Raw genomic sequence first — 25772 nt, forward strand, 5'->3', positions numbered from 1 at the left:
CCTCCTCATTGATGCTGAAGCAGATACTCACTGATGTCATCATTTTGACTGCCATGGGATCTCAGATTTCACAACTACTCCATCACAGACACTGAGAAATGTCAAGGGTGAAATCCCTAGTGTGACAACATACTTATTGGCCAGAGTTAAACAAGGATGTGGAAGCCATGGTGCACTACATTCCACTTGCGCCAGGTTCAGGTCACTCCACCCCATTCTTTCGCCCCCTGGCCACACTCACCATCACCCCTGAGACCACATTCATTTAGACTTTGCAGGCTCCTTTCTGGGCTCTATGTGGCTCATAGTCATGGATGCTTACTTTAATTACCCATTTGTGGTCAGCACGATGTCCACCACAACAGATGCCACAATTAACACACTCCTACAGATTGTCACCAATGAGAAGCTACCCTGAACCGTGATGTCGAAGACTGAGCCCCAATTCATTGTGACAACATTTAAACAACTCTGCACCTCCAATGGCATTAAACACTGTTTTAGTCTTCCTTTTCAACCGTCCTCCAATGGCCTTGTGGAGCATATTTTTCAGCAAACATTGAAAGCAGTGGGAACCACCACCACCACAGCAGCACTCAAAATGTTCCTGAGCACATACAGGACCACTCCTGTTAATGAAATAGCCCAGCAGAACTCTTCCATGGGAGTCAACCAGGAACTCTACTCCATTTCCTGGCCTCAGGAATCCCAAACATGCCATTGTGGGTGTTATCCCCAGGGCACTGAAGTGTGTGCATGCTCATACAGTGCAAAAACACATGACACCAGCTACTGGACAGCACCTTGTGATGGTTAACGCTCTGGAATTTTTGGGGAGCCATCGTACCAATCAGCCCTATCAGTGCCTACTGACTGCACTGCCACTTGTGGGCCACCCTTTTCTAGACAACCTGTGCCAGTTCCACAACTGCACAATAGCTTGTGCTCCAGAATATCAGCAGCAATTATTGTGGACATGGGCACAGGGAGGTGGAGGTCTCCACCTGGCCTTCACAACTATGGCCAACAATAATCATGTCACCACATCCCAGTTCGATGCTGGCTAGTCCTGGGTCCTCACACCAGGGCACCAACCACACCACCATTTCAACTCCTGAAATATCAGCCTGATTGTTTTAGCCATAAGTGCTCATTTCATGGGTGATGGATCAGGTATCCTGGTCTGATGACTTTGAAAGCCAACTAGAAAGGATGGAAGGAAGTTGACCACAGTCTTCAGGCAAAGATGCTACGTCCATGAGCTTGCACAATGATGTTCTGCAGTGCTTGCCTTGCCGTGCCGTGGTACCACACCTCTCTTGCAGCAGGGCTATATGTTCTGCTGCACGCTGGCCCTGCTTTTGGAGCTGTATCCATCTTGTAATCATATCACTAGCCATAACATACTGTTTTTCTTGGTTTGTGTTTTGTTACATTCAGTTTATCTCTTGGGATATGTGCTGAACTTGTTTGTTTGTAGTGCCATCTCCACTGCTCATTTTCCTCACTATTGTCTCCTGTCTGTACTCAGTGATCTGCCACTGGAAGCTGCAGGCTGGTAAACCAGCTCCAGCTGATTTCTTAAGTTGTCCCTGATCTTTTTTTAAATCCCGGTCACAATACAGACAGCAGGCTTTGCTGGTAACCACCACATTCTCCAAGTCTTAAAAAAGGTTGTCATCAAGATAATTTCAAGTATTTGAGATATGAGTATACCAAAGTATGCTATTTTGTTTATTTTCATTAACTTATGCATTATGGAATCACCGTGCAGAGTAAAACACCATTATCAAACAAAGTAGTTACCATACGGAAAAAAGCATCAGAATTGTGTGTGGAATGCCTCCAAGAACATCCAGCTATAGTCTTTTCAAACATCTGGGTATAGTGGCCACCACCACCACACATTACATCTGTCTAATTATGACCTTCATAACTGATAATCCATCTCACTGTGAAATGAGCTGTACGCATTACAGTTGCAGCTCAATGGAGAAACTTGACCTACACTGTCATGAAGAATTTCTCAAGGCTTGGAAAACAGTAGTAACAAAATTTTAACCTGCTTCCAAGTGATGTTACATGCTTATGAGGTAATAAATTAACAGTAAACTGAAAGACGTTTTGCTTGAATAATCTTTTTAATCTCTAGATGAATTTTGTATCAAATAGGCAGAGACTATTTTCCACACAATTCAGTTTGCTGTTTCCGTGCTGGTTGTATTAACTCTATTAAACATTTTTTTATGTTCTACAACAAATAATACTATTCTTTCTTGCTAGATGAATCTCTATGTGGTATCTTAATTACATTCTGTAACTCATAAGTAGATGACTTTTTTTATCTGTGTGTGTAATTTTAAATATTTGGTATGTAGAAAGACTCAGGCTCAAGTTCCAAACTGGTACACAGTTTTAATCTACCTGGAAGTTTCATATCAGCACACGCTCTGCTGCAGAGTGAAAACTCATTTTGGAAACAATCCTTGAGGCTGTGGCTAAGCTATGTCTCCACAATATCCTTTCTTCCAGGAGTTATAGTCCTACAAGTTTCACAGGAGTACTTATGTGAGGTTTGGAAGTTAGGAGACAAGGTACTGATGAAAGTAAAGATTTGGGGAGGCATCGTGAGTCATGCTCAGTCATGCTCTGGTAGCACAGTTGGTGAAGAACTTGCACACAATAGGCAAACATCCCAGGTTTGAATCCCAAACCAGCACATAGTTTTAATATGTCAGGAAGTTTCATATCAGTACACAATCCAATTCATTTGGGAATTATTACTTAAAGCATCATAATATAAATGACATGTATGTAATAAAGTAAACGTCTATACACACCAATGTATCTATGGGAAACGCATCTAAAATAAAATTTTCATTATCACTATTAGCAATTTTGGTAAAACATGTTTTTGATTTCAGGTACCCATTAATGAAATGTAAATGAAGATATTTCAACAATTAAGTAGGTAAATGCAAGTTGTAAGGAAAACAGCTAGCAATTTAGGGGTATACAGTTAGGAATATTATATAAGTTATATACTTATATACAGCTGTGTACTGATGTACTAGTGAGTAACCTGCTTTGGTGATAAATTTTGATATGGAAATAAGAGTAGGGAGCTTACAAAATGTATAGTAAGTTAGTAAGTTTCTTTAGAAGTCTATGTATGTTCCTTTTATCTACCATACATGCACATTGCAGGAGTATAGAATTTATTTACAACAGAATGACACACTATCACATTACAGTTACCACTAAAATATATGCACTTATTTTGATGAAGGTCTTCTAGGACAACAGATATGGCGAACAAGGTTCTTCTCATTTAAGAATACTGAATTACTAGTTACAGTATATCCTGAAAAATGTTGTGTACTGTAAGATCAGATAATTTTACTTAATGAAAAAATTGCTATATATTAACAAAATTCTAACTAACTGGAATGATGATGACTGGTCAGCATAATGAGTAAATGTAAATGGGTAAATGGGCACCGACAGATCTCACAGCCACAAGCACAGAAGTTTGGTAACTGTTGTTGTAGTATAGAGTGGTGTGGTGTGGTGTGTGTGTGTGTGTGTGTGTGTGTGTGTGTGTGTGTGTGTGTGGGTGGGTGTGTCAGAGAGAGAAAAAGAGAGAGAGAGAGAGAGAGAGAAAGAGAGAGAGAGAGAGAGAGAGAGAGAGAGAGAGAGTGAGTGATTATCCCACCATGCTATTACATATTAAAGTCAAGCTCGCAACTGAGACAACCTCTGCTGATATCCTTGCCTTACTGATCACTTTCACTTTCAGCTCATCCTCCTAATTTCCATATCATCCACACCATCATTTCTACCCCTGCAGTTATTCCCACTGTAAAACATGCTCACTGATTAAACCACAGAACTGGTGTTACAACATTGAAGGCAGAGCATTTGAAACCATTCGTGTTGTTTAGCAGTACAGCTTTTTATACAGGTATGATCATCACTGAACAGGTAAAATGCATAAATGGACAGAAAGAACTGTTTGCCATAGTGGTCCCAGTACACAGCTGCATACATTACAGATGCCTCAAAAGATCCGAGTGTTTGCTATGTCACACAGGCGATTTGGATCCACCCACCCACCACTATTTTCCTTGAACTCCAGAGATGGGCACTTCCTCTCCAACATATCTTCTATTTCCACCACCCTTTTGGGCTTATCTCCATTAACATTCTTGCCCCTTTTCCCATAGGGTAGAGTATAATTGTTTTCTCAATTACTTATCTATTACCCTTTCAAATTGTAAATGAATAATAAAAGAAAGTGTCTCTCAATTCATTCTAAGACTAATTTCATTACTGTACTATGAAGAAGTGAAGTGAAGTGTCGTGTGACAAGGGCCTCCGTACTGTGTCACTGATTTACTCATCAACATAAAGTCTCAGTGAATTTTGTTTGTAAATAATTTGGGTGTATTAATTGAAAATCATGAAGGATAACACATTCCTGACTGAATCTTTATTGCATGTATAGCTCACAAACAGAGTTTCAGTTTGCCCTGTCGATCTAAAAAGAACACCAGTACAGTACAGTTCAGAACCCACAAAAATCATGAAATTGAAATAAGTCATAAAACTGAATACATGATGAAGGTGGAGCTCAAATCTCTAATTTTTTTCATTTGCTTTGCACTGCTATCCATTGCCACCTGTACAAACATGTGGAAAGTAGCATTCCATTGTAACTTTGAATCTGCTGTGAAGTACAGCACCCTCAATTTTCACCAGTTCATCCCTAATGTATCTACTGAAATGTAATCTTCTTATGCAGTAAATTTTAACTGTTCATGGAAAATCATTAAGAAAATTCAAAGGATGCAAATAATTTTACGCATGCTATTCATCACATAAAATTATGCACTTGTACTTCACAATACATGGAAACAAAAGAATACAAAAATTAAAAGGCAAGAAAATGCTGAACATGAAGCTAAAATTCTATGTAATGACGCCAAAATTCTATGAATCTCTGTTTAGATATTTCTACTCATTAGGATCTGATGATGGATGAAATGATAATTACCAATATAAGTGTAAAACCATTCTGTTTTGAAGAAGGCATCATATTAACAAAATTAACATTAATATACCATACTTCTACATCTCTTCAACGTAAGTTTTCTGTTCCTGAAATAAGCTACACTTTTTCATATCTCCTGTAGCTGAAGAAAATGAACAGAGATGAATAAATCACAGCCAACTGATAGAATAGAACGTAAGTATTTGGTACAAATGCTTTTTTAACTTTTTGTTCGAGAAGGCAGGAACAATATTTACTACACATAAAAATTGACTTCAGATAGACTCTCCCTGTCCCTCATTAAAGACACTTCTGAACTTTTAGAATCAAATATTAAGATTTTGTGAGATAAATATATAAACAATGAAGCTATCTTTCAGTAATGACTTTTGTTAGCTTCAGCTCTGAGAATGTAAAATGATAATGAATATAAAACTCTGACATCTGAGCTCATTAAGTCTTACCTCTCTCGCCAATTTGTGAAAATGATCGCTGAGGTGAGTGTTTGACATCACACTGATTAGTTCCTGAGCTCCTACACTTTCATCATCAACACTGTCCACAAACACAAGTTGCCGTGCTGCTATAAAGGCCAGTTGCTTCCGCATGCTCCTTCAAAAGCATAATAGCAGTATCATAAAAGATTAAAAAGGTGTTCATTTGCTAGATTTGTTTCACAATTAATTATAATAATGACACTGATGTCCCACCAGTCAAAAACATATTTTAATTTGGGATCATTTCATAAATAAATAATGAAAGATAAAGTTATGCATTTTTAAGTTCCTGTAGGTAATATTAACTACTGTTCTATATTATCAACTAATGATCTATAATCATTTCATTGACTGTTTATTAAGTGATAACAATGGTTAAAGAGTTCCTTAAATGAATAACTGAAATTAAATTATTAATAAGAAAACACATTTTACTTTTGAACTGTGCTGTGAAACACCAAACAATAAACTTATCACAGCAAGTATCACTGATTGTTGTATAATAGTCAACTTTTAGGCACAGCAATTTACATAAAATTATTGATTTATGCAGAAGCACATTACAACAGCTATCATTTTCTCAGCTTACTTATTTGTGAAATGTGGCAATGTAGACAGACATTTGTTAAGTTCTTAAATTTAATAAAACTCATTACAAACTGTATAGCATTTGCCTCCACTTCATGTAGGCATACAAGACCATGAGTCACTGGAGATATAATAGAAATGCAGTATGAATGGTAAGTGCAACACTATCTTATGTTCTTTCCCTGTTATTTTTTTTCTTCAAATGTTTAAATTCAAAAATTGCAAATAGTACTCTAGTAAACAAATAATGTTCCCAGATAACTAACGATATAAAAACAAAATTTACAATGAAGAAATGAAAGGAAAACCAAAGGCAAATTGCAGCTATTCAACGCAAATGATTCCAGAAGCACAAGAGGGAATGACAAGAACACTGAGTTACGTTAAAAGCTACCTTTCACCACTGTTGGTGAGACATTGATTACAACAACCAATCACATACATTTAAATAAACCATTTACTATCACTTTCGGAACTAAATAACTATAGGCAGATGGGTCTCAATATAAAATTTCCAGTGTCAGTTACACTATGATCTTACACTCAATGTGAACTTTAGCATGCATAATAATTTAAAGTTAATATCAGTTCTTGGTATCCTTGGTCATTTTATGCTACTGTTGATATTACCCTATATTCATATGACCAGAAATCCTTACATTTTCTCCATTTCACTTGACTGACCCCCACTACATCTATTGAGTCTTTGCTTTTCCATTTTCAGATTTTCTAGCTTTCCCATTAAGTTCAAACTTCAGACATTCCATGCTCCAACTTTTAGAATGTTATCCTATCGTTAGTCATTCCATCTTTTTCTTTTTGTCACCTCTTCCTCAGCAGTCCCCTCCTAGAGATCCTAATGGGGAACTAATCTGCAATTTTTGCCAATGGAGTGCATCCTCATGCCATTGATGATTGCTGCTTTTTCCCCATTTTAGGGGTAGTTTCCACCACTGTGTCTTATACAACACTACAAGAGACAATAAGAACTTTCAAGTAGTCTCTGTCTCATTGACTATGATTCAGAATGGAGCTTCTTTTTTCTGTGGAAGAGGTTTTTATGATGCTTCAATTTAACATAAAATAAGAAATTAGGAATCCTCGCAAATTTTAATGAAAATTAGAGACATACTCAATTAGCCACAACTTCCAAAAAATACCTAGTTATATTGATAATGGATTAAAGTTTCATGTTAGCTGATAAGAATTAGCAGGCCTTAGCTGTTGCGAATGTAGTCAAATATTGCTCCTTGATTGAAAGAAATGTGATCATGTTCATATTAAGCTAATACGAAAAATAAACAGTAGCTTCCATCAAAGTAGCAAATTTCATGATAATTTTTCTTGTTTATGACAATTTAATAACTGTTAACTATTAATGTAGTTTCCAACAGCTTATCCTGTTTGTTAGCATAGAACTTACACTCATTCTATAACAATGAACATTTTCCTTTGTGATGAAGTCTGTGCAACATGATGATTGAATGAATATTTAGTACCGAGTTAATAAAAAGTAAACAATAGGGATTCACAGTCTATACTGGGCAAGCAGAACTCTTAACAGGACAAAAAATGAGCAAGGAATAAGCCAAAAGATCACAGACTAGCTACTCAATGCACTTAAAGTTCCAAATGTCCAAACCAACAGCTCTATCATTGAATTAATGTTCACACAGCAGTAACAAACACACAAGAGTACTGTGCTCTGGATTATAAGCACATTGAGGTTACAGACTCTGTCCAGCACATAATAGTGCCATGGTGTTACCTCTGACAGGATGTCTCTGGAATTCTCTGGAATATATATTGTCTCCATGGGCTCTAGAGGTTGGTTGCTTAAATCTGCAACATACACCCTGGATATCCAGCTTATAAATATCACCAATCATTATTATGAAACAGTGTACAACGCCTCAGTAATTGTGACTGATAAGCCCTCCTACACTGTGCTTTATACTGTCAGTGTGAAGACAGATTAATTGCTAATGGGTATTGGGGTATATAAACACACCACCTCTCATGTGACAATGACAACTGTTCTGATAGTTAATGCTTACTCTGGATCCATCAATATTACTTTATTAATTACTTTATTACGGTATAGCTGTAACACTGATGATAGCTACTACAGTAACTCATACAATTCAAGAGGGCCCTTGACTTCTTTGAAATCATGTCTTTCTATAGATTTCAAAGTGAGAACATTCTGCCTCACTACAATAACCTATTAATCTTTTAATTTTACAAGAAGGAATGTTGCTACTCACTATATAGCAGAGATGCTGAGACGCAGATAGGCACAGCAAAAAGACTCTCCCAATTAAGGCTTTCGGCAATTAATGCCTTTGTCAAAAATAGACACACATATTCACACACACCCACTCATGCAAGCACAACTCACACACATGACTACAGTCTCAGGCAACTGAAACCACATTGTGAGCAGCAGCACCAGTGCACGATAGGAGTGGCAGTTGGATAGGGGTAAGGAGGAGGCAGGGGTGGGGGTGGCAGACAGTGAAGTACTGCAGGTTAGACGGAGGGCAGGGGAGAGATGGGAAAGGAGGGGGGGGGGGGGAGTAGTGGAAAAGGAGAAACAATAAAAAGACTGGATGTGGTGATGGAATGACGACTGTGTAGTGCTGGAATGGGAACAGGGAGGGGGCTGGATGGGTGAGGACAGTGACTGATGAAGGTTGAGGCCAGGAGGATTACAGGAATGTAGGATGTATTGCAGGCAAAATTCCCACCTGTGCAGTTCAGAAAAGCTGGTGTTGGTGGGAAGGATCCATATGGCACAAGCTGTGAAGCAGTCACTGAAATGAAGGATATCATGTTTGGCAGCGTGTTCAGCAACAGGGTGGTCCACTTGCAATCCCAAATTCTGGGAACCCATAACACACATTGAAAATCTTTCCCTGTAGGAACTTGGGTAACATGCACAATGACACCTTGAAAAGCTCTCCATCCTGCTCACTTCCTACTCCCGCCTTGGAGTACCACTGTTCACCACTTCTACAACAACCTCCAAACCTCTCTACATCCCCTTAGAGCTGACAAACCTTGTCTTGCAGACCTAATACACTTACCCCACACTCCAAAACTCCCTCCCACCACCACCACACAGAATCCAGAACCTAAACAGACCTGCAACACAGTCATGAATCTTTCCTCCAGAAGCCTCAGCCCCACAGAAATATCAGTCCTTGCCAAAGGCCTCAGATTTTGCCCCACTACCAAATTCAATCATGCAGGACTTGTTAAAGACTTCTCTACCTCCCCTGGTCCCTACAGTGGAAACACTTTTCCCTACCAATCAGACTCGATCAAAGACCAATATTGAATCTTGTGTAATACAGTTCACTCCTCCATCCAATTGTGATCCACCCCCATTGGCCTGAAACCATCCCCAGTTAACTTTCCAGAATTTCTTAAGCGCAAACCTTGGCTCACCATCATTCCCCAAATCCCTCAACATGCAAATTTACCTTACATCCTCAGAAAGAACCGCAGCCCACCATCTAAAAACTGATCCTGACCTTAAAATTCTACCTCCGGACAAAGGCTCCACTGTTGTTTTGAAATGCAAGGATTACCTGGCGGAACGACTATGCCAGCTGTATGGCCACTAACATCACCTATCCCATCAAAGGCAGGGCTACCTGTGAAATGAGCCATGTGTTCTACAAGCTAAGCTGCAACCACTGTGTTGCATTCTATGTTGGCATGACAACCAGCAAGCTATCTATCCGCATGAATCGTCACTGACAAACTGTGCCCAGGAAACGAGTGGACCACTCTGCTGCTGAACATGCTGCCAAATATGATATCCTTCATTTCAATGACTGCTTCACAGATTGTGCCACATGGATCCTTCCCATGAGCACCAGCTTTTCTGAATTGTGCTCGTGGGAACTTTCCCTGCAATACATCCTACATTCCTGTAACCCTACTGGCCACAACCTTCGTTATTCCCTGTCCTCACCCATTCAGCCCCTTTCCTGTTCCCATTCCAGCGCTACACAGCTGTCATTCCACCACCACATCCACTCTTTTTATTTCTCCCCTTTCCCTCTACTTCCCTCCTCCCTTTTCCATCTCTCCCCTGCCCTTCGTCTACTCTGCAGCACTGTCCACCACCCCCACCATACTATCCCTCCCCCACCCTACCCCAGCCCCCTCCTTACCTCCACCCAGTTACCACTCCCATCATGCACTGGTGCTGCTGATCACCATGTGGTTTCAGTTGCCCGAGACTGCAGTCATGAGTGTGAGTTGCATTTGTGTGAGTTGACGTTTGTGCATATGTTTGTCTAGTGTTAACGAAGGTGTTAACTGGTGAAAGCTTTAATTGTGAGAGTCTTTTTGCTGTGCCTATCTGCGACTCGGCATCTCCACTACCTGGTGAGTAGCAATTTTCCTTCTCATAGTATTGTTACATTCCATCCCGGATTTTCCATTGTTTAATCTTTTAATTTCTAATTTTCATTCAGTTCAGTATAATAACAATATTTTTGAATTAAATACACGCTGACCTCATCATGAGCTCCTGAATTCATTCCTCCTGTTAATTAAAAATGTTAACTGACTATTACAGGCTATCTCCTATATACACAATGCATGGGCTTAACTGTAATTTTCCTGAAGCTGCAGAAGCCTTTGATCTATCACATGACTGTAACACAGCACTGTTACACCAGAAGTATTTGTTGTTTCTTAGTACCAATTCCACTGATGTCTGTTTAGCCTTATTCAGTCAGAGAATTATTCAGAAAACTTAGAAGTAGTAAAACAAAAACTCCTGAACCAAATGACTTCTAAGAAAATAAATATAAGGTAATCAAATGGCATACCCAAACTGTTACACAGTGAACACTGGGATTGCTCAGTCACTCCCTCCCCTCCTTCCAAGCTATCCATGAAATGATTATGACATGGAGGATCTAATACTGTCACAAAAGTACCCTCAACTAAGAAGTGTTCAGCAGTTTCTGGAGTAAGTGGACATAGACTTCTCTATTGAGCATTCAAAACTGATAAGTTTAATCCATAATAAACTGCAAGCAATGGCTGCTATTGCTTTGAAGGAAAATAATCCAGGAATACAGAAAATTTGATTTGTCTTCTGATAGTGAATATTATGTTTAAAATTGAAATTTTAACTGCAGTGATGATAACAATTAAAATACTTTCTTGACAGGCAAAATTCTACCATCAAATGGTCAGACAGAAACAAGCATTCAATATGTGAAATAGTGATGGAATGAAAAGGACCATGATGTTGTTGTGGTTATCAGTTCAAAGAAGTGTTTTATGCAGCTCTCTTTGCTGTGCAAGCTCTTCATCTGTGAATAGCTAGTGCAATCTAAATCCTTCTGAATCTGCTTACTGTATTCATCTCTCAGTCTCCCTCTATGATTTTTACCCCCCCCCCCCCCTCCCCCCGCTCTTCCCTTCAGTAACAAATTGGTGATCCTTAAGAAGATGATAAATTGTCCATGGAAGCCATAGTGATGAAACCATTTGAGGATATTATGCCTCCAAGTAGTACTAGTATATACATCTTCAGTTTCTAAGAAGACACTAATTCAGTTTTGTGAGCATAACAGAGACCAGTTTTAGAGGTGCCTCTGGCATATTCAGTTGTAATTTTACATGCACGTTACCAAATTTGCATCAAATCAAAATGTGTGCTCCAGGGTCTGAGCCAAATGAAGTTTTTCTTCTTTTTTTCCATGATGGAATGATATCACTAGAACCCACAGAGGAAGTGAATAAGGGTCTAGGAACTATTCCATGAGGTTTGAATTTGTGGCCAGATAATACTGACTTCTTGTCACCATATTTCACCTGACAACTGGGCAGCCATTTCCAGGTGAATTTTACAACTGGAAATTGCTGGTGCACGTCATTAATGTCATACCAAATATTTTTATGCTGGCATATGCACACAAGTCTTTATCAATGACTGCCCTCTCTCAAATTTAGGATCAACTGTTGAATATTGCTTTATGTGGTGTTATCGCAAGTATGCCCTCTGTAAAACTGCAGGTTGGTGGAGTTAAAATTCAATGGTCAAACTGATCTTCAATTATCACATATAAGAAGGATATCATTAGGGCAATATTTTTTTTGGCAGAATAAAAACCAGAATGTTGTGTGGGGACACAACACTCAGCTATGGCTGATTTACTGGGCTGCAAAAGACTTGCGTGGCAACCATTTTTCAATCAAGTTTCATATATTGTGCATGTGGTCTGACCAATGTAGGCTTCGTCACATTAACATAGAGTTTTGTAGATTCCAAATTTCTGCAAACACAGATTATCATTTACTAAGCTGAGATGATCAATGACCTTTTAGGTTGTTGGAAAGTTATGATTATGTCTATCTAAATCAAATGATGTCCACATGTGGGCAGAATACCCTGCTTATTCTCTGTATCACGAGAGTGGTCATGTTTATTCCTTTCTAAAACTGTAAAATTTTGGTGTGAATAATATTTCCCTTGAACACAGATTGTAGGTAGTCCAATTTCTTTTCAAGGCTGTTGCTATCAGACACAAGTGCCCAGCCAACCAGCATTCTAAGGACTCCAATGGTTTGTGCAAAGGTGATGGCAGCTAGACCTATAGTACAAAATCAATATCTAAGGTCATGAAAGCAGTTCATTAAGTTAAATGTTAACACTGAACAGGACTAATAGTCTACTAAATCTGAATTCAAGAGGGCAGTCAGCAAGCCGAAAACTGATTGATTTAGTACACTCCTGAGAGATGAGAACTGGAGTGATGTTCACAATGCTCATGGCATGAATTAAAAATACAATACTTTTTTAATACCCCCCCCCCCACCACCACCACCACCACACACACACACAAAAGTAACCTAGATTGGACCAAAGTCATCAAAGCAGCCATGGATTATTTAAGGGGAAAATGTGTCTTGCAAAACACAAAGAAAACTCCACCTTTCAGTCAGAAACAGCTCTGATGCCGATGCTGCAGCTCATTGCAAGAGATGTTGCAAAATATTACAGAAGTAATATGTATAACAAAGCCAAGGCATAACATGAAAAATACAATCACAAAAGATAATTTTAAAAAAAGACAATAGACAATATGGGATATAGAAAAGGAGGAGACTGATAGGGCCAGGCATGAAGAGTAGAAGACAGCATTAGGAGTAAATTGTATGCTGGTAACATATGTGTACAGTGTTGCAAAACTTCTTAACAACCATTTCACAATTGTTACTGGAAAAACTGAGTTTTCAAGTTAAGTAGATGCTGTCATGGGATATCTCTGACCAGTCAATAGCAGTAATTTCAGTAATATGAATACGATCCTCACTATACCAGTAGAAGTAATAATCACCATAAAATCGTTAAAATAAAAAAAAATCTGGTGATTATTATAAAATATCAACGAAGTTAACTAAAGAATGTGCTTTGGAGTATAGTAACATATTAAGCAAACAGTCATTTAACTGTGTAACATTATGTGAATGGTTGAAATATGCTGATGTTAAGCCTTTGTTTAAGAAAGGAGTTGATGAAATATGGTCAAATTTCTGTCGAATTTCACTTTTGCCAGCATTCTCAAAAAATATAGAAAAGGTAATGTACAATCAGCTTCTTAAACATCTGATACCAAATAATATATTGCCAAAGTCACAGTTGGTATTTCTAAAGGATTCTGATATTGAGAAGACTCTACATGTAAGGCGAGAATATACTTAATTGATTAGACAGTAAATTACACACTACCATTAATTTTGTGCAAAGAAATTTGACTGTGTGCATCACAATATCCTCTTAAGTAAATAACCATATTATATGCTAACAAGAAATGCTGTCAAATGGTTCAAACTCCACAATTCTGACAGGAAACAAATGGTTTCATTAGGAAAGAGACCTGTATTAAGCTATCGGTCATCAATCAAATGGGAACTAATTATATATGGTCTCCCACAGGATGCTATCTAACAGCCCTTACTTTTTCTTATGTTATCAATCACCTTTCATTTGTAATGTAACCAGATGCCAAGTTTGTTTTGCTTGCAGATGAAACAAACATTGTAATATATAGCAAATCAATTGTAATCTAGAAGGATAGACTAACAAAATTTTCATTTACATTAATAAATTCGTTGCCATTTAACTTTAAAAAACAATTACATGCAGTTTAGAACTTGTAAGAGGTTTTCTGCCAGCATATGTCTAAAAATATGATGGCAAACAGTGATATGCGCTTCCTTCAGTTATACTAAAAAACAGTTTTATCTTGCAACACAAGAATAACTACACACATATGGTATTAATATAAAACTAACTGCCGAGGAAAAGGAAAATTAAAAAAAGACTTTCTTCACTTGACTGAGTTCCAAAAAGTAACAGTCACAGTTTCAATCTTTCAAAGTCTGTATCAATGCACTTTGTAATGCTGGCACTAAGTCTGACATTTTCCAAGTATGGAAAATGTAGCAAACTAGAATACCAAGTCCTCTCCAGCCAGAGCCATCCTGTTTGACAAAATCTCACTTCAGGGTGAGAGTGAAGAATAGAGGAGTTGATCATGGTAGTGCATCATCCAGGAGAAGCCTTCCCGATGCAACTTGCTGCACTGGAGCTGCTGACTACCACTGCGACACTGGCCTAAATAGCCATCTCACAGAGTGAAATTTCTGTTTCATTGGCTCAAACTTGGTTTTGGCAGAAGCAGGAGATAGTTCAGCCTCTGCATGCTGATCAGGGCTGTGCATGCACCTTGGAGCTGCTACTGGCCTGGCCACTCGTGTCACTCTCTGTCGATATGCTAGTAAGCTGGCTTGTTTGAATTTCTGCCTCACAAGAATGGAGTACCACCATCATGATGTATGTTATGTGAGTAGCTGTTGGCGCCTGTTCCACTCATCACCACAGCAAACAGATTGAAGATGTTGACATTTTTAAATTCTTAGGATCACAACTTGACAATAAATTCATCTGGGAGAAGCATACCACAGAAATGCTGACGCACCTAAACAAATCTCTATTTGCAATGTGAATGTTACAGGCATAGGTGATATAAAAATAAAAAAGCCAGCACACTAAGTTTACTTTTTTTCCATATCACAAGGGGCTATTTTTGGGGGTAACTCATCAAGAGAAGCTCAAGTTTTCTTTATCAGAAACATGTAATAAGAATTATTTTTGGTATAAATACAAGAACATCTTGCAGAGGCCTGTTTAGGGAACTAGGAATACTAACCAGTGTTTTCCAAGACATGTCTTAATCAAATTCTCAGTAAAAATATATCTTTTTTCTTCAAACATACAACTTAGTTCATGGAATCGGTACTGCAAATAAGAAGAATCTTCACAAAGATTTAAAGTCACTAACACGTTATTCAGGAACATACATTTTCAATAGTTGCCAGCAGCTGTAAATAATTTGACTACTAATAAATTTCAGTTTCAGAAGAGCCTAAGGGATTTAGTTGTGGGCAACTCCTCCTACTCCACTGATAAATTTCTAAGTAGAACCAACTGATGTGCATGTGTTACTAATAACACCAAATAATGTGAGTATTAGAACAATCTAACTTCTCTACAAATCAGTGGAGTTGTGCAATTACTGTAAATAAGTGTTGCACGTGTGTGTATTTGATGACACATGGCCACATGTAGCCTAAGAATTATCATATGCACCTGAGTGTACAGAACATTTACGTGTTTTGTTGCAGGTTATTTGTTATTGTTTAAATGAAAAGGACCATTTCACACCGGATCTGTAGAAGGTACTGGGTGGTTATAATTAAACTAACTGTATTCCAAGTGCTGCAGTGCAGGCTGTGTGCATCAGAAGATGCTGAAACATCATAGCTATGAAACTTCCTGGCAGATTAAAACTGTGTGCCCGACCGAGACTCGAATTCGGGACCTTTGCCCTTCGCGGGCAAGTGCTCTACCATCTGCGGTACTGAAGCATGTCCCATGCCCGGTTCTCACAGCTTTACTTCTGCCAGTATCTCGTCTCCTAGCTTCCAAACGTTACAGAAGCTCTCCTGAGAACCTTGCAGAACTAGCACTCCTGAAAGAAAGGATACTGTGGAGACATGGCTTAGCCACAGCCTGGGGGATGTTTCCCGAATGAGATTTTCACTCTGCAGCTGAGTGTGCGCTGATATGAAACTTCCTGGCAGATTAAAACTGTGTGCACCAACCGAGACTCGAACTCAGGACCTTTGCCTTTCGCGGGCAAGTGCTGTACCATCTGAGCTACCGAAGCACGACTCACTCCCGGTCCTCACAGCTTTACTTCTGCCAGTATCTCGTTTCCTACCTTCCAAACGTTACAGAAGCTCTCCTGAGAACCTTGCAGAACTAGCACTCCTGAAAGAAAGGATACTGTGGAGACATGGCTTAGCCACAGCCTGGGGGATGTTTCCCGAATGAGATTTTCACTCTGCAGCTGAGTGTGCGCTGATATGAAACTTCCTGGCAGATTAAAACTGTGTGCACCAACCGAGACTCGAACTCAGGACCTTTGCCTTTCGCGGGCAAGTGCTGTACCATCTGAGCTACCGAAGCACGACTCACTCCCGGTCCTCACAGCTTTACTTCTGCCAGTATCTCGTTTCCTACCTTCCAAACGTTACAGAAGCTCTCCTGAGAACCTTGCAGAACTAGCACTCCTGAAAGAAAGGATACTGCGGAGACATGGCTTAGCCGCAGTCTGGGGGATGTTTCCAGAATAAGATTTTCACTCTTCATTAGTTTTAATGCTGAATGATGGTAGTTACTTGGGTATGTACAGTCATTTCGCTTTGAAACCACTGGTTCAAATCTCATCCCTCCCCGAGTAGCAAAAGTGTCCTACTTTTCACATTTACTTGTCCAGTGTGAGGAGTATTTTATTAACTGGCCCTGTGAGTGAACTTTATGGTGTAATGGAAATAGCATGACTTGGTGCTGTGACATCTGCTGTAGACAATGTTGACTTCAGCCACCACATTGTGTTCAGGAAAATCTGTGAAGTTCTTCGTTGTTTGAACAAAAGCCCCAACTGGCATTTATACTGATCTGAATGCTGGAGACACTCACTGTAATCAGATTTTATACCATAGCTTGGGCTATTTCTTTGAGGTTGGTATGGAGATCACAACTGTTCATTGGTCCAGTAACTGAGCACCTCCCATGTCACTCAAAAATTTTACTCATGTTTTGTCCTGCTGACTACTGGGACTTTATTCGAATGTGAAAGCATTCAGAATTTAACACCATAATCTCTGTACTATTATTCTGGCAAAACAATGTCTCTGTTTTACTAATAGTTGTAAGGTTCTCTGTTGAAAAGTTATAGTACTATATGATTATGACTGACTGTAGAGTGGAATTACTTACTGCACAAGAAAATGGTTGGGTTTCATAAATGATGTGAAGGTTAAGAAAGAGTAAATCAGCAGTGTTGTGAGCCATGTTTGTAATGCATTCCACACATTGTTAAAAGCTTTTTTGATGTTAGTAATACAGAAAACTGGCTACACAGCATCAATTTAGCCTCTGTGTCCATCCGACTATCCATCACAGTGGTCTGTTTTTAAGGTTGTTGAATGGTCATGGCAATTCAAACTGTCATTATTTCCTGCTGTGTATTGTTCATAATGTCAGGAACACATGTTAAGACATAAAAGGAAGAGTGCAGCTCCAGAATAGTGGCCTCATTTGCAGTTAAATTCAGGACTGCTCCACAAGCATTCTAAACTCATCTACATTACACTATAGCATAAGGAGTCACCATATTGGTGTGATTTCATTTCATCTCTGCCACTATTGATTTTATCCCTTCCACTATCTTCCATCTGGGGATATGTGCCTACAGAGGTTCATGGGAAGGGCTTTTTGGTCCCCTGAGGAATGTTTCAAATTCTTTATCATAATTAGATGTGTACTCTTATAATTTGTTGTGCACTACAACTGGAATAGGATGTGATTGTTTCAGTACTGTCCCTTCAGTGGTGTTACTGATTTTCATTAGACATTTACCATTTTCACATAATGACTCTTTCTTTTGAAAGTAGCTGCTTTTCTTTTATGTGATTGGAGGTTTTCTTGGTATTTTCCAGTGATAAAATCTTCTCGAGTCATTAGCCAAGTGGTGGTGTCACCTTGTCATAATGTTTCAATGAATTTCATACTCTTCATCTTCAGGCAAAGTGCCCCTTTGACTGAAGGTGAAGGGTACAAAACTCATTGAAATATTGTGACAAGATGACATCACCACTCAGCTGATCACCCAGGAAGATTTTATCACTGTTTCTGTTTTCTTTGTCTGCTTGGGGGGAACACATCTAACTGGAATAAATTTAGAATCTTTGAATACTGGTAAATTTACATACAAAAACCTACGTATTTGTTATGATTTGGTTCTACAAATATATTTACAATTGCTGATGCTTTTTACAACATACAAGCAATCATTTTAATGTGATTCTTCAACTTCTCCCGGTGTATTTCTTGCTCAAACAGTCCACAGGTGTACTGCCGGTCCATAGTGTCCAAAGGGTACAATATTTCGGTGATCAGACATTTCCCCATCATCAAGTGCGCTGATAAACTGAGCTCCTGAGGGTGGACAGCTGTCCTAAATCCCCTTCCCCTGCGAGGATTTCTCTCCATGGTCCGTGCCCGCTCCTGCGCGTCGGCATCTGTGGTGACATTTGTGTAACTGCCTCGTCACCCCGGTCACTTGTTTATTTTCTTTGCTGAGCCTCTTTCAAATTAGACTCAGTGCTGGTTCCCATGCCTTGCTGAGGTTATAGCTGCAATCTCTGTTAATGAGTCTGTCTCTGGTATGAACTTAGATAGCCTCTCTAACGACGCTACTCCAGTATTTAGATGTCTGTTCCAAGACTCTGGTATGTTGGTAGTCAATTTCGTGATTTTCGGACAAACAGTGCTCTGCGACTGCCGACTTGTTGGGGTACATAAGTCGAGTGTGCCTTTGATGTTCTTGGCAACGATCTTCGATGGTGCGCACTGTCTGTCCAATGTAAGTCTTCCCACACTCACAGGGAATCTGGTATATGCCGGCCTTCCACAAACCGAGATCATCTTTGACACTTCCCAATAATGCTCGTGTTTTATTGAATGAGCATAAGACAGTTCCTACTCAGTGTTTCCTCAATATACGTCCTATTTTCCCCGATAGAGCGCCAGTATACAGTATATAGGCGGTGGATCTCTTCCTCCGTGACTTTGTCCATCTCCACACGCTGTACTGTAGAGCAAGGGCAGAGAGTGCGTCTGCCATTCTGAATACCCGGTTTTCCGAAATACAGTTTTGAGGTGTTCCACCTCATGGGGCAGACTCTCTACGTCCGAGATGGTGCGCGCCCTGTGTACCAGTGTTTTTAGTACCCCATTCCTCTGCGAAGAGTGGTGGAAGCTATATGCATGCAAATACAGGTCAGTGTGCATTTTCTTCCTGTATACCCCATGGCCCAGGGTGCCATCCACTCTTTCTTTTGACCATGATGTCCAGGAATGGTAAACTTCCTTCTGCTTCGGTCTCCATAGTGAATTTGAAGTTCAGATGTATGGAGTTCAGGTGTGTAAGGAAATCTAGGAGCTTGTCCCTTCCATGGGGCCATATCACAAAGTGTCATCAACATAACATAAAAAACAAGTAGTTTTCCATTTGGATGACGCCAAAGTTTCCTCCTCGAAATACTCCATACAGAAATTCGTGACCACAGGTGAAAGTGGGCTCCCCACTTCTACTCCTGATTGCTCATAGTATTCTCCATTAAACAGAAAATATGTGGAGGTCAGAACGTGCCTGAAAAGGTCTGTCGTCTTTTTGTCAAATTTCTGTGCAATGAGCTCAACAGACTCTTGAAGAGGCACCCTGGTGAATAATGAGGCAATGTCAAAACTCACCAGTATATCTGAGCCTTTCAGCTTGAAGTTCTCAAGATGTTTTACGAAATCCATAGAATTCCGAATGTGATGAGGGCATTTACCAATGTAAGGGCTTAGTAGTTCTGACAGGTATTTGAGCAGCAAATATGTAGGTTCTCTAATGTTGCTGACAATTGGGCATAATGGCACCCCTTCTTTGTGGACTTTAGGGAGTCCATAAAGTCTTGGTGTTACAGATCCTTGTGTCAATTTCTTGGCGACACCCTCTGCTAAATCCGAGTACTTGAGAAGAGCCCTAGTCTTGTTCTCCACCTTCTTTGTGGGGTCAGGGTTGATCTTCCTGTAAGATTCATCACTTAGCAGGCTCTGCATCTTCTCAATGTAGTCCTTATGGGAAAGGACAACTGTAGCATTGCCTCTGTCAGCTGGTAAGACAACATCTCAGGGCTTCATCTCAGGTCTTAAATGGCTGCCCTCTCCCTGCTGGTAATATTCAACTTGATTGGTTTAGTTCTCGTCAGAGCACAGCAGGTTTCCTGGTGCACTCCTTCATCTGCTTCAGGTGGTAGTCGTGCAGCAACCTGTTCAACTGCACTGATGATGTCCGCTACCGGCATGAACCTAGGTGTGAGCACAAAATTAAGTCCCTTCTCCAGAACAGAGACTGCATCACCAGTCAGCTCAATGTCTGTGAGATTGATGAACATCTTGCGTGGAGCCTACAGTGATGGTTTATCAGAGAGATGAGAAAATTTAGATTCTGTCATCCCGAGGCCTTCTTGTGTGCATCATCAGCGGTCACCCAGGTAACACCATCAATCCAGACATCTAAATACTGCGACAGCGACGTTAGAGAGGCTATCAAAATTCGTACCAGGGATGCACTCATCAACAGAGATTGCGCTATAACCTCAGCAAGGCATGGGAACCAGCACTCAGTCTAATTAGAAAGATGCTCAGCAAAGAAAACGAACGAGCGACTAGGGCGGATGAGGCAGTTACACCAAAGCCACCACAGATGCCGACGCCAGTCTCTCAGCGACCGCCGACGCACGGCCACGAGCGTGGACTGCGGAGAGAACGCGGTTCTCGAAAGAATAGATACCACTGATGACCATGCAGCTTCTCTAGAATGAAATGATAATTAAATCGACACCCTAGCTGCAAACAGGCATTGATATACATCATTGGGGACATGTTGACAATGTGTACCCTGACTGGGACTCGAACACTGGATCTCCTGCTTACATGGCAGACGCTCTATCCATCTGAGCCACTGAGGGCACAGGTGATACTGCCCCTGCATGGTTTTATTCCTGGCACGCTCCCCGTGAGACCCACATTCCCAACATGTTTACACCACTACAATCATAGTGTGCCTTATAGATGTCTGCCCATCACACTTGTTATTCATGGCAGATTAAACTACCAAAGCCCGTGCAAGTTGAGGCATAACGTGTGTGTTTGCACAAGAATGTCAATGGCTGAGAAGCATATTTTATCTATATATGAAGGTAGAATCTGCTCCCAAAAGTATGGGATGCGTACGAGGGATAAGTCCCTGCAGGCAAACTATCCTCTGTGCCCTTGGCGGCTCAGATGGATAAAGCATCTGCCATGTAAGCAGGAGGTCCCAGGTTCGAGTCCCGGTCAGGGTACACATTTTCAACATGTCCCCAATGATTTACATCACCACCTGTTTGCAGCTAGGGTGTCGATTTTATTATCATTTCATTTTAGAGAAGCTGCATGGTCATCAATAGCATCTGTTCTTTTGCGAACAGATACTACTTTCTTTATAGTTAAAATATCGCTACCCGGTCATTGACATTCTTGTGCGAACGCACACGCTATGCCCCAAGTCACATGGGACTTGGTAGATTAATATGCCATGAGTAATGAGTGTGATGGGCAAACATCTTTTATGCGCGCTGCGAATGTAGTGGTGCGGCCATGTTGGGAATTTGGTTCTCACGGGGAGCTTGCAAGGGATAAGTCTCTGCAGGCACACTATCCTCTGTGCCCTCAGTGGCTCAGCTGGAGAGAGCATCTGTCATGTATGCAGGAGATCCCAGGTTCGAGTACCGGTTGGGGCACACATTTTTAACATGTCCCCAATTATGTATATCAGTACCTGTTTGCAGCTAAGATGTCAATTTAATTATCATTTCAAAAAAGCGATTGTTGCATATAAGGACCCAATAAGGATAATATGTGTCCTCAGGTCTTTTGCAGCAGCATGTCTGAATAAAATCTTCTCAGTATTCAAACTGTGTCAATTCAAACTGACACAGCTTGAAAACCAAGAACGTTTTATTCAGATAATATGTGATGTACACTCTAGAATCTCTTGTAGACAGCCCTATTAACAGGTGGGCATACTGACAACAGTCTAACAGTACGTTTACTCTCTTATGAAGTTTGTTATCACAGTTTAAAAACAACAATAACATCAATAAGTACACTGCCAGAAAAACAAATAGTGTACCTGGAAAGACAGCACTGATTTTAGTCTGATTGTGGCATATGATACCTGGGCATACTAGATGTACTGATAATGGTTTCAACATCATCTGCCAACAGGTAACATACTGGCACAGTCATCGCAGTGCCATCTGTGCCTACCTTTCAATAGGGAATGCTCCCAGACAGAAGGCGCAGAGTGGTGCAAACAGGTGAAGCAAGCAGGCAACCATGCCATGGAAATGTACTTGTGTTTCCTATAGCCAAATGAGTAAGTTTGAAAGGGGTCAAATTGTGGCCTTGTGAGTGGTGGGAAGGGTTCTTTTGAAGAATTGCCACACAAGTTGGATGCACAGTTCAGTCATGCAACGATGCTGTATCAGTGGTCATGTGAACATTCTCACATCCTTAGATGAGGTTCTGATGGCCAAGCAGCAAAGGTGCTCACAAAAATTGTCATTCTGTAAAGGCAGCAGTGGCAGACTGTACGGCAACCACAGCACAGATAAGAGGTCTTATGTGCCCAGACACATCAACACAAACTGTTGTGAACCAGTTATTATCAGTTGGACTATGGGCATGCACACCTCTTGTCTGTTTTCCACTCATGCCACAGCATCAACATAGATGGCTGAACTGGTGCCATCAGAGGATCACCTGGAAGATGGAATGTCATGCTGTGGACTTCACCAACGAAAGCAAATTCTGACTGCATGCAAGTGATAGCAGTTTGTGCATATGACATAGACTTCATAACTGCTGTCTCCTAGAGTGCATTCGTCCAAGACACACTGGACTGATCCCAGGCCTTATGGTCTGTGGTGTGATAAGCTACAACTCTCATTCACCTTTGGTGTTCCTGGAGGGGATGCTAACATGCACTCAGCACACAGAATGTTGTTAGACCTATTGTTTTCCCATTATTACAAAAGAAAGGTGATGTGTTGTGCCAACAGGGTAATACTCTTGCTTGTGAATCTCAACGTGCTCTACAAGATGTGCAGCAGCTTCCCCGGCCGTCACATTCTCCAGACTTGTCTCCAATTGAGCACATGTGGGATATGATGGAATGAGAAGTGACTTGAGTGACTCATCAATCAACAACTCTTACAGAACTATGTGAATAGGTCAAGCACGCATAGAATAACGCATCTCAGGACAGTATTCAGCATCTCTACAATTGGCTGGATACCAGAATTAGTGCCTGCATTGCTGCCCATGGAGGCTACAACACATATTAATATGGGTGTTTCAGCATGGGTTGATATGTGGTACCTCAGAACTGCTTGTGCTACTGATCTGTAACTGTAATCATTTTATGAATACATGCACTGTAGCAACAATATCTCTTGAGTGAATTGGAAACCTCTACAAGATTGTACTATTTCTTTTCCTGGCAGTGTGTAATACTAGGAGGAGGACTGATTTACACCATTGACCACTCAATATGAGTATAGCACAGAAATGAGTGAGGAATTCAGTCATAAAAATCTTTGACCACCTACCCATGGACGTAAAGCACTTAAAAGATAATACAATTAAATTCAAACCACTGAAATCGCATCTGCTTGAAAATTTCTTCTGGTCCAGAATTTTTAAATTAGTGGTAGTAGAATTGTGTGTAGTGTGTGTGTGTGTGTGTGTGTGTGTGTGTGTTCCAGAGAGGGGGAGAGAGACAGTTAACAGATGTAAATATAGAATAAATAAATAAACTATAAGAAATCATACAAAAGGTCAGCATGTTGTAGTATTTTCTGCTGAGAAGATATACCATAATTGTACAGCTAACTTGTGCCACATCATAGCATGAGGTCACAATTATGACCTATGGAACACACAAATAACCAGTTAACTGGTAGACTGGTCATTTTCACTTGGAACAGCACATATAGTGTCAAACTATTATTTGGAGGAAATGAGTTAGAATGTACTCTGGAAACAGTGATACCTTTAAGGTAAAGTTGATAGTACTTCAAAATAGTCTATTTCTCTGTCTATGGTACTTCTAATCTTAGTCATGGCATTATCTTTCCATTCCTTTACTAATTGTTTGATGTCATGGAGCAGAATACCTTTGCAGCTGGCAATTCCTCTGCTATAGTTTAATGTAATTCCAGGTAAATTACTCCAATAAAAAGGATACAATTTTTAAACCTCGATTGGACCAAAAGTCATATCAGCTCTTCTATAAATTATTCCAATTTGTAAATAATGTAGGCTAGCCATTTTCTGAAATCTGTATATCCTTAAGGACTTAATTTCCTGTGCCATGTGCCCAGTACTAAGCAGTGTTAACCTATCTTCAGTCTCACTAGCCTGTCAATCATATTTAGCATAGGTGACCGTCTCATGTGGTCTCCGTTGCAATCAGGAAGTCACCTGTCAACCTCACCATTGTAAATATTAGTATTTAATGACTTTAAATAATTAATGGAAAATCTCATATAAAGATGTGAAACAAATACTAACAAAGAGATAGAGGGGCTGGTCAGTACTTACCTCAGCTCAGTACAGCCGATAGATACACAAAAAACAACCGAAAATTTAAGTTCCTAGCTTTCGGAATAAATGTTCCTTCATCAGGGAGGAGATAGGGGAAAGAAAGGGAAGAAGGGAAAGTGGATTTAGTTACTCAAAACCCAGGTTATGAAGCAACAGGGAAAGGAAAACAGGGAGGGTAGCAAGGATGGAGGCTTGGTTGTCAGAGGGAAGCCAAAGATATTCTACTGTAGGTACTGTGCCACCTTCAAACCAAAGAGGATGCATACAGAAGTAAAGAGGTATATAGTATAAAGATGTAGGGTGAAAAGATGCATGAATGCCTAAAGAGGAAAGGGAAAGAGGAGAAGACTGAAGAGTAAATGGGAGTGAGGTTGTTTAACGTAGGTTCAGTCCAGGGGGATGGCGGGATGAAAGGATGTGTTGGAGTGCAAGTTCCCATCTCCGCAGTTCAGAGGGACTGGTGTTGGGTGGGAGAAGCCAAATGGCACATACGGTGTAGCAGGTTCCTAGGTCCCTAGAATTATGCTGGAGGGCATGCTCCGCTACTGGGTACTGGACATCTCCTAGGCGGACAGTTCGTCTGTGTCCGTTCATGTGCTCAGCCAGTTTAGTTGTTGTCATACCAATGAAAAAGGCTGTGTAGTGCAGGCATGTCAGCTGACAAATGACATGTGTGGTTTCACACGTGGCCCTGCCTTGAATTGTGTGTGTTTTACCAGTAGCGGGGCTGGAGTAGGTGGTTGTGGGGGGATGCATGGGGCAG

At 40.3% G+C, this 25772-nt stretch overlaps 1 protein-coding gene across 2 annotated transcripts in view; it reads right to left on the reverse strand.

The window, feature by feature from the left end:
* The window catches only part of LOC126354126 (26S proteasome non-ATPase regulatory subunit 2-like), a 205048-nt gene that overhangs the window by 129598 nt on the left and 49678 nt on the right, over positions 1 to 25772 (reverse strand). For both annotated transcript variants that reach the window (XM_050003522.1, XM_050003523.1), the window contains exon 7: positions 5518 to 5665. In XM_050003522.1, the coding sequence (XP_049859479.1) occupies positions 5518 to 5665 (148 nt within the window). The remainder of the gene's footprint in view (positions 1 to 5517; positions 5666 to 25772) is intronic.

This window comes from Schistocerca gregaria, chromosome 3 (genome assembly GCF_023897955.1).
Source record: "Schistocerca gregaria isolate iqSchGreg1 chromosome 3, iqSchGreg1.2, whole genome shotgun sequence".
Taxonomy (NCBI): domain Eukaryota; kingdom Metazoa; phylum Arthropoda; class Insecta; order Orthoptera; family Acrididae; genus Schistocerca; species Schistocerca gregaria.